Source organism: Gossypium hirsutum, chromosome A06 (genome assembly GCF_007990345.1).
Source record: "Gossypium hirsutum isolate 1008001.06 chromosome A06, Gossypium_hirsutum_v2.1, whole genome shotgun sequence".
In the NCBI taxonomy this organism is placed as follows: domain Eukaryota; kingdom Viridiplantae; phylum Streptophyta; class Magnoliopsida; order Malvales; family Malvaceae; genus Gossypium; species Gossypium hirsutum.
The window spans coordinates 1,205,985-1,216,797 of record NC_053429.1 but is presented as its reverse complement, the minus strand read 5'-3'; the positions used below and the strand labels follow the sequence as shown (position 1 = coordinate 1,216,797).

The following is a 10,813-nucleotide window of genomic DNA, read 5'->3' as shown; positions in this document are numbered from 1 at the left end:
TTTATTTTTCATATAATTACTTAAAAAAAAAAGTAATTTCCTTCTATTGGATAGGGGTTTGGTCCCTTATTATTAATTAATAAAATAATAAATTTATATTTTAATCCTTTCAAAAATTTATAATTAGATATCAAACCCCATACGGTTACTAGTGTTCCTTTTGCAATCAATTTAACTGTTAATCACACCAAATTTCAATCTCACAAGCTTCAAATTCCTACTATTATTCAATAAAGTCCCTTTTTTTTTTCTTTAATACGTGCAATACACTTGAGAAACAAGAAACCTTTCAATGATCTCATCAACAAAACAATCCCAACCATGATTCACAAACAACCCAAAGAACCCAATTTTATTTTCATATCAATCCTTATACTTTCATTCCCTTTTATAATTCAATCCTCAATTTGCAACCGATCATGTGGTGGCAACCATGTTCCTTACCCATTTGGCTTCTCCACCACCTGCCAAATCCCACTAAATTGCACCATCACCGCCCACCACCATCACCGCCATATCGCCGGTTTCCCAATCCTAAACATAAACCAAAACCATATAAAAATCAGCATTGAAGCCACTTGTGATCGTCCACTTCAAGCTCTCCGCCGTCTTTATACCCAAAACTATGCCCCAACATCTCGTAACGCAATCTTATTACAGAATTGCACCTTACCATCACCATGCATGATACCATCTACCATGGTTTACACTCATTTTGAGTCCCTTACTTGTTCTCCTAATAATAGTAACATTAGTTGCTATTCGGAAAAGAAAAGTAATGGTTTTCTTGATTATGATAAGGTGATTGGGACGAATTGTGGGTCGTTTCTGTCGTCGATATCGACGGAATCTTTTAATGAATCGGGTGTGTTGGAAGTACAAGTGGTGGAGCTAAGGTGGTGGATTGAAGGACGGTGCTCGGAGTTATGTTCTGAGAATGCTGTTTGTGATGAAATTGTTTCGCCGGTTAATCGACGGCCGGGATCGTATTGTAGGTGTCGAAATGGGTTTGTTGGTGATGGATATCGTGCCGGCGATGGTTGTCGGAAAGGTTAGTTCTTCTGTTTCACCGAATCTCTTTGGAAATTTTGCTTTCGTTGTTCATGTTATGTTTTTTCTTCGTATTGATGCTGCAAATGATTAATAAAGTTAAAATTGTCATTTTATTTTTCAAAGGAAAAAAATTATAAATTATAATTTTGACTTAAAAAAATCGATTTAGGAATTAAGAATTTTTTTTGAAGAGTTAAAACTAAATTATAAATTTTTATAGGGTTAAAATATAATTTTATTATTCTTAGAGGTAAAGTGCTTACTATAGGGTCTGATTGTATCTATTCTTTTTTAAGACAACAGCTAAAAGTATTCATAGTCTTTCCCTAACCCATAAATAGGAGGATAATAGGTTTCAGCATACTTGAAACAGCGTCCTCCTACATTGGCAATAATATTCATGCCAGTCGAACTAATACTCAATCGGTTAATATTAAGAAATTTTATAATTTAAGTTTTGAATAATTAATATATTTATTTGAATTTTAGGAATATTATAATGGATTTAAGTTTAGGAAATGTATTTTAAAATATATGGATTTAATATATAAATTATATTAGTTAACCAATTTAACATATTTTAATTTATTAAAATTAAATTAACCGAATTTAAGTCAATCAAATTATACAAATTTAATTAATTAATTCAATTTTAATTGAAATTTGTTTGGACTATAATGATAAGCCATAAGAGGATTTTGCCTCTAGCAGGGGCATGGCCCCTTAAATGGAAAGTTTTAATTTTATTTCTTTCAAATTTTATAAAATTTCAAGTTAATACATTGTAAAACTTGAGTTTAGCTCTCAAAAATGATAATTTCTTTTATTTATCTCTTCTGAAAACTATAAAATTATATGTCGATTCAATGGTGAAATTGTATATATAAATTAATCTCGACTTTCTTAGAATTTTTTTCTTTGACTAATCTTTGTAATAATCCAATAAATGCAACCTTCACTTTAACAAATTAAAGCTTGCAAAGCATTATTGACTTAGAAACAAAACAACTAATGATAGTGGAGAATGTAAATTGCTTTGCGTGGCAGCAAAAATGATAGCATATGCCGCACACTACACTCTAAAAATGATTCTTAGTACCCTGATTTTCAGGCCTAAAAGTAGCTTAAACTTTGCTCAATTATGGGGCCACTCATCATTTTTGTAAAGGCAAAAATGCTTTTCAATGTGTAAAACCCTTACCATTTAGCTCGGAAGGAACCAAATTTTCTTTCATCATTTAGCAAGTGGGATCATTAAGGGACCCCATTGTAAATTTTTTACTAATTGCATCAAATTTGACTCCATTAGACCTTAATCTATAAACAACAATCAAATAAGTACATAAAATCCATATATGGTATTAGGTGGATAAAAGTACCATGAAGAATCTGTACTAGGAGTCAGATTGTATTTTGTTCCCTTTGTTAAAAAGTGAACAAACCGGTCCTTTATGTTAAAAATTACATCTATTTCTATTGTTAAAATCTGACGTGGTTGACAGAAAAATTAGGCAGTTACATGGGGCGTGCCATGTGTACCTCATTTTGACGTACAAAGACTAGTTTTTAACAGTAGAAATGGATGGAATTTTTAACAAAAGGACAATTTTACTCTTTAATCTAATGTACAAGGACTAATTTGCCAATTTTTTTAGTAAAGGAGCAAAATACAATTCGACTCTTAATGTAAACGTACATGGTACTTTTACATATTAGGTGATGCAAGATAATGATTAAGCATTATAACCCATAGTCTTTAACAATTTGTTTTTGTGTTTGTTGATATGTAAAACTAAACAGCCTCTTCCAATTGTAACCCCGCGAGGTACGTTTCCGGTGAATGCGGAGGAACGGCTCGAGTCATTATGTTAATCGGAGGTAATGTTAATTTGATGTTGAACCTATTCATGCTAGTGATCATCACATCACTAATTGTTGGTGTTCATTTTTCATAGGCATTGCAGTTGGAGCTTCTTTTATGATTTGTGTAGTTCTCATATGTTGCTTAGTGCGCAAGCAATCGAGTTCGAGAACCAAACACAGCATGAAAAGACTGTTTTCCGATGCATCGGGCATCAATATTCCGATTTACACATACAAGGAAATAGAGAAAGCTACAAATGGTTTCTCAGAGAAACAAAGGCTTGGAACTGGAGCATTTGGGACAGTCTATGCAGGCAAACTACATACCAATTCATGGGTTGCTATTAAAAGGATCAAGCATAGAGACACCGATTGTATCGAGCAAGTCGTGAACGAGATCAAGCTAATATCATCCGTAAGTCACCCGAATCTAGTTCGTTTATTAGGTTGTTCCATGGAAAACGGTGAACAAATACTCGTTTACGAGTTCATGCCTAATGGAACATTATGCCAACATTTACAACGAGAACGTGGTGATGGACTTCCTTGGCCTGTTCGACTTACCATCGCTACAGAAACTGCACAAGCCATTGCTCATTTACACTCTGCTATAGACCCTCCTATATACCATAGAGACATCAAATCTAGCAACATACTTTTAGACTACAATTTCAAGTCCAAAGTAGCTGATTTCGGTCTTTCTAGGCTCGGAAAAACCGAGACATCCCACATTTCAACAGCTCCACAAGGAACACCAGGATACCTTGACCCTCAATACCATCAAAACTTCCATCTTTCCGATAAAAGCGATGTTTATAGCTTCGGGGTTGTTCTAATCGAGATCATAACAGCACTGAAAGTGATAGACTTCTCAAGACCACCAAATGAAGCTAACTTAGCATCCATTGCTACTGATAGAATCAGCAAGGGACGTTTAGATGAGATCATAGACCCATTTTTAAACCCCAACAGTAATGATCCATGGACATTATCATCAATCCACAAGGTTGCGGAGCTAGCCTTTAGATGTTTATCATTTCATAGAGACATGAGACCTACAATGATGGAAGTAGCAATGGAATTGGAACAAATTAAGCTAAGTAGATGGGTACTTGGAGAAGAAATCAATTATGAAGGTGCTTCATTAGAGGTGTCACCTTGTTCTTCTTCATCAAATCTAAGTGAGCAACCATTAAGCAAGGGAATTAATAAGAATGGTGGAGTTGAAAATAGAAATGGCTTGTTTATGCTTCAAATGAGTCATGCTGGGTTTATGAATTTAATGGAGAAAGTGAAGGATCATTCACCAGTATCAGTGCAAGATCCATGGTTGAGTGAACAAAGCTCACCTTCTTCAAGCTACCTGTTGAATAATGTAACCAATTAACTAGAAAAGTCAAACCTTTCATTTACACCATTTTTGTATGGGATGTTCAAAATATTTAAGTTCATGGATACCTTTTCTAATTTATAATATTATAAAAGCATAATTTGTGTTTCTATATATACATATATGAGGATGATTTGTTATATGTAAAATGTAGAAATATGGGATAATGTTATGAAAGATCTTTTGAACATTAGTAAATCTTAAAAAATTTCTTTCAAAAAGATAATTTTAGAGTTGATGACAACTCTCAATTTTTTTAATATAAATATTCAATGTTTTTTTACAAACGAAATTTTCTTTCTTTTTTTTCCTTTAAGATCTATCATACTATTTTAGAAAAGATAATTACGTTACATATGATTTGAAATTGATGAATTTAAAATTCGTAAAATAATTTACTTTTTATAAAACGTTGGCATATTGTTGATGATAGATTTAATACACGGCGAAGAATCATTGAAAAAAGTGACCGGAGAAAAGAGTGAGGAGGAGGAGAGATAGAGAGTGAGAGAATAGGAGAAGAAAACGGATACCCTCTTATCTATGTGTTTTTGGCGTTATATAACATCAATTACTTGACTTAATATGCCACATGTCTAATTATTATTAGTGGGTTAGAGTCGAATAATTAAGTGATCTGATAATATTAATCTAGGTAAGGTAATGTTACGACGTGTTTTTTTATGTCACTTTGAACGGAACATAATGATAGATATCTAAAGGAGATCGACTCGGTTGCAAAAAAATTCCATCGATAGTCCATTATTACTGTTCGTAAACCTACCGTTGGATCCAAACAAACAATTTTTTAGTTCGACTATCCCTCATTTAAAAAAAAATATTATACTAATATGATATTGGAATTTAGTACTCATTAAATTAGGGAAAAGTTGTTAACTTTGTTTTACATCAAGTCCATATCGATGAGTGAGTTCAGATGAGACGCCGGCGGCGGCGGCGGCTTGAGATTTTCAATTTTTTCTGTCTTTATCTCACTTGTCACTGTTCAAAAGTTTTTCTAATAGAAGAATTTTTCTAGGAAAATACAAACCCAAAAAAATACTTTTCTTATTTATAAATTATATATTTTTTACTTAAACGATTATAATTTATATACTTAAATTCAAAAATTATATTCAAATTAATAATTCGAATCAAATAAGACTCAATCAATCCAATATAAATTCAAGAGTTTAAAATTTAAAGCGACTGTCAAATAGTCAGATCATTAGTTTCCAATCCAATAAGTTCATATGGTTTAATTAAATAAAATATTAAAATTTATAAATATTAAAAAATAAAGAAAATCAGATCAACCAGTTCAATCGATTTTTAACCCTATTAATTCGGTTTTGAGTGGTTCATGGTTCAATTAGTCTAATCCCTCTCTCCGAATGAGTTTGGTTTAAACATCATTGATCAAATTTATATTTTTCGAGTTTAACCTAAATTAACTAAACCTACTGAATTGATATAATAGTTTGCAATGACGTTTGAATCGGATTGGACTGGGAATCGACTGGGTACCAATTTAGAAAATGACTTTGAATCGATTAAATCTGGAATCGATATGGATCGACTAAAAAATCAAATCATATTTTTTTTAAATTTTAATAATTTTTAATCGAACTGATCAAACCAGTGAATTAGTGATCTAATCAGTTCGACTCTAAAAATATAGATAATTTTATCTTTAAACAATTCAATCTTTAACAAAGATTTTCAAGTTTTTTAATACAATGTTTACTTTTAGTAATAAATTTCCATAAAAATTTAAATTAAAAAAATACATGTTCAAGCATGCAGTTTATTTAATAAAGTATTCATTTGTCCTCATTTTATTGGTAAACCCATGAATGGTAGGTTTACAGGGTTGGCAAAAGTTTTATAAGTCCGTATGTTATACTCAAATTGCATTTCAGTCTTAAGAAAAATGAAAGGTCATTTGTTATAATGTGAAATTTTAAATTTTTTTTAATTAAATGAAGGAGAAGTTGCCATTATATATATTTACCCATTTATCTTTCTAATTAAAATTTTATCTATATTGCCGATTGAATCTTAACTCGATTGACATCGGTATTGTTGTTAGTGTAAAAGGACGTGGGTTCGAATGTGCTTCAGTGTTTATTATATTCCTATTTAAGGGTTGGGGAGGGACTTTAGATAGTTCTAGATATTATATCAAAAAGAGTATATATAATAAGAACTTATAATAAGATTTAAGAGGTTTTTAAAAATACTTTTCTTATTTGTAAATTATATAATTAAATTCAAAAGAATAATATTTAAATTATTCAATAATAATTCGGATAAGTATGGTCTAATTTAAAAATAAAAAATTAATCTATGTTAATTACAAAAAGCTAATTTGTAAAAAAAAAAATGCCTGCTTATTATGTGAAATTTTAATGAACTATTATTTTGCATACGTTGAAGTTATTTATAGGATCAATGTATTAATATTGTTTAAATTAGATTAGATTGGTTGAATCGGAAATTAGTTAAAGTATCAGTTTAAAGAAAGGAGTTAGACTAGTTGACTCACAAACTGCTCGGAATAGGTTAAATCTATTTTTTTTAAAATTTTTTATGAATTTTAATGACTCATTTAATTAAACTGAACAAACTAGTAAAATAAAAAATTAATAATCTAAACGATTTAACCATCAATTCGATTTTAAAATATTAGAGTTTATTTATTTTTTAAGTAAAAAAAACTAAAACACAATTTAATATATAATTGTCATACTTTTTACTTCTATTTCAAGCAAGTAGATAGAACTCAATTTAGACAAGTTAAATTTATTTCTCAGCAAAGATAGAACTCTTAAATCAAAGAATATAAATTAAATAACTTTTCTTTCTCAGCAAGTTAAATTTATATTATTTAAAGAGTTTGGAAGTTGAAAAAATTTACCTACCACCTTAGAAAGGAGATAAATCTCAAATTTATATATTAAACTATGATTTTGTGTAATTTCATACATGAAATTTTGATTTGATTCAATTTTCATAAATTATTAAAATAAATTATCAATATAACACCATTTTACATTTACATACCGCATACATAAATAATTATATTTATCTAATATGAAAAGAAAGTAATGCATTTATTGTTTAAATGTGTATAATTGAATGAAAATTAAAATTTCATGTTAGCAACAAGTAAGGGAGGCAATTCCTTAGAAAGATGGATGGATTCAATTAAATACAGATGGTGCTGTCAAGACAAAAATTGGAATCACTGCTTCAAGAGGAGTTTTGCTAGATCATGTAGGAAAGTGGATTTTACGCCTTAACGGGTGCTTGGGAAAGTGCTCAGTTTTTTATATTGAACTATGGAAATTATTTGATGGTTTGAACATGTTGTAGAGTTAGAATTATGAGAGAGTGTTGACTTAGACCAATAGTGTGGAGGTTGTGACCTTTACTTGTCATCCTCGAACTCTGCTTTAATTATATGGATTCATTTACTCCTGAATAAGGTTGGTCAGTGGCTGCTATAGCATATCCCTAGAGAAAGAAATAAGGATATTGATTACATAACAAAAATGACTTTTGATAGAGAGGAAGGTTTGGTATTACTTGCAGCTCACCCTCGATCGATTTCATATGTTTTAAGTTAATGTAATTTTTATTTTCTTTAAACTTAATCAAAATTTATATTTCAAATTACACAATAAATTAAAGTTTATATATAATTTTAAAATTTATCCGCTATGAATTAAATAACTTACCTGATAATAAATCAAACCAGCTTATGTTATAATATTGACTTTTAATTAATCAAAGTTCGTACGTTAGAAATGATTTGACATATTGCAGTAATATCTTACGAACATTAAAAAGAATAAAAATAAAAGTTACAATAATATCTTAAATTTAGCATTTGCATTAACAAATTTTATCGTCTCTAAAAGCTTGCAGCTTTCAACGACGTTATAGTGACGGCCACCCCCACCGGTGCCGGTCCGACTTCGACTTCGAACGTATCGTAACGTCTGAAAAATTCCACCACAAAAAGCCTAGAGACCAACGTCACGAAACCTTTACCGGCACATTGTTTATCCGCCACAGTAGGATGCTCGGTCTCTGGTCCATTAGACCAAAGCACATACTTCAACAACTTCTCCCCGTCGACGCCCATGAACCTGTCGGGTACAAACTCCTTGGCTCTCTCAAATATATTCGGATCCTTCGTCGCAAACGGTTGGTATCCGAACAACATCTCCCCTTCTTTTACTTCGTATACGGCATGGTGACTTTCAATCAAAAGATCTTTCTTCGCCTTCCCGTATTGAAACTGAACTGGCGGGTCGATACGAAACGATTCATACACCACGGATTTCATCAATGGCATTTGTTCCATTGCGGACAAGCTTAGTTTTCCGCTGTTTGATTTAATGACCGACCTGATCTCTTTTGCTAATGAAAGGTGTAGGTTTTCTCCGGCTAAACCAATCCATTTAAGCATAATCGGGAAGAACACTTTAACGCCGCCGAAAGAATTAAAGCACGTAGCGAATACAAGATTATGACAAGCTTCGTCACGTGAAATACCCATTTTTTCAGCTTCATCAAGAACTAAGCTGGCCGATTCGTAGAAGAAATCGTATAATTTTTTGTAATCTTTTTTAACGAGAAAAGATGGTAATGGAAATGTATGGAGTAAAAGATCTTCTATATATTTGGGTAAACCAAGGGTGAAAATCGGGCCGAGTTGAAACAAAACCCAGTTGTTAGCCAAACTTGGACCGTCAGTTCCGAGTTCAGAATCAACTGGATTCGAGTCAAAGAAAGCCCGAGCTAAGAAATTAAAAGCAGCTTGTTCACTAGGTGTTTGGAAGCTACATTTACCTTTCTCTGAGACTTCATATTCCACCGTTTTGAATAACTCGGTGTAACATGCTTTGAACTCGGGCAACACTCTGTCTCTACTTGATTTCAAGAGAAAAAAGAGAAGTTGTTTGAGTTTGGCATGTTTGGGTTCTGATGGGTCAAGATATGATAAAATCCGATACCCGCCAGTGAGGTTGGTTGAAGACATGTAAGTGCCGGTGAAAAGGTCTTTCTTTTCGACTTTCGATACGTTAAAAAGAATTGGAAAACTCTTTCCGTCTAGTAAAGCGACAACTTTTGGGTTTGAAGAGATGAATGGACCTGGTGGCATGTTTGTTCGAAGTACGGTCGATTGGTATTTTTGGATTTTGGATTTAAAAAATTCGTCTCGACCTTGGTTGTAAAAATAATCAAGCCGGTCTTTGATTGCACCGATGAAAGGAAGTCCATAATCACCGGGAATTGACTTCAAAGGAAGCTCGGGTTTTTCTAGCTCGGAAACCGTCGCTGACGGCCGATCTTGAACATTAGTACGTCGAGAAGACAATGTAGCACTAGAAGCCGTTAGGAGGGTTTAATAGTGATAAAATTTTTTCAAAAGATAAATATAGCTTTGAAAAGATGGAATGGATTGCAGAAAGAGAGCCATAAGTCTCTTTATTTATAGCACAATGGCATAGCCGACGACAACTAATAAACTATTCAAACGCCAACGTTGTACAATGTCTTTGAGTTGAATTTTACATATTGGCTTTTGAAATTTATTCTATTTGCTGTCATTTTTATCTTCATTACAAACTTATTGGTTAAATTCTTCTTTTAGTCCTTATACTTTTCAAATTTTAAAATTTTAATCTTAATTTAAACAACAGCAGTTAAATCCATTTGGTTAAACTCAATTACTAATCTTGTACTTTACATAGAATTGTAATTTTAATTCCATAGTATGCAATTAGATCATTATAGTTCTTATACTTTTTGAATTTAAAAATTTTAAACTTGATGCAAATGTCAATCATTAATCCATTAATTGAATTTTTAGTAAGTAATATGTGGAAATAACAAGCTCATATGATCATATGTTTGCCGCATCAAATTTTAGAAATAACATAACACAACTGAATGAATGAATTTAATAGTTAACGATTGGTGAGGACTAAAAATGACCAAATTAAAATATAAAGACTAAATCTATAACTTTTGTAAAGTATTAGGACAAATAAATAATTTAACCAAACTTTTTATATTACAGCAAGTGCTCTCATCCATTTTATGATCTTAACCTAATTCTATTCGGACCGAAGTTGTATTCAAGTAAAACTCTCTCGACAAAAATGATTCCATGACTCATGCTCCGATATCAATAAATAATAACATAACACATTAAACTTAAGAATCTATTAACATTTATTTATGATAATTATAATTAATTAATGTCTGGCTCCTATTTATTTTGAGCTGTGATTAAAGTTGATATTAGTCACATGTCTGATAATAATAAATAAAATATTAGTAGTATTAGCACAATCATGTTACGTAAGTTTTCTTTATTTATATATTATTTTAATTAAGTCTTATAGTACTTATCTTGAGGACCAACTCTTTTCACCGGAATATTGTTTACGTAAAACTAAATACATATCAGCATGAAAAAAACAATTA

At 31.3% G+C, this 10,813-nt stretch overlaps 2 protein-coding genes across 2 annotated transcripts; one reads left to right on the top strand and one right to left on the bottom strand.

Moving 5' to 3' along the window:
• Positions 1 to 203: 203 nt before the first annotated feature.
• Positions 204 to 4,422, top strand: LOC107943789 (wall-associated receptor kinase-like 14). Its single transcript, XM_016877594.2, has 3 exons — positions 204 to 1,051; positions 2,854 to 2,931; positions 3,009 to 4,422. Exons 1-3 carry the CDS (start codon positions 322 to 324, stop codon positions 4,301 to 4,303), a joined length of 2,103 nt encoding a protein of 700 aa, XP_016733083.1. The 5' UTR covers positions 204 to 321; the 3' UTR covers positions 4,304 to 4,422.
• Positions 4,423 to 8,070: 3,648 nt separating this feature from the next.
• On the bottom strand, positions 8,071 to 9,759 carry LOC107943790 (allene oxide synthase 1, chloroplastic). Its single transcript, XM_016877595.2, has one exon. The coding sequence runs from the start codon at positions 9,480 to 9,482 to the stop codon at positions 8,226 to 8,228; it is 1,257 nt and encodes a 418-aa protein (XP_016733084.1). The 5' UTR covers positions 9,483 to 9,759; the 3' UTR covers positions 8,071 to 8,225.
• Positions 9,760 to 10,813: the final 1,054 nt, after the last annotated feature.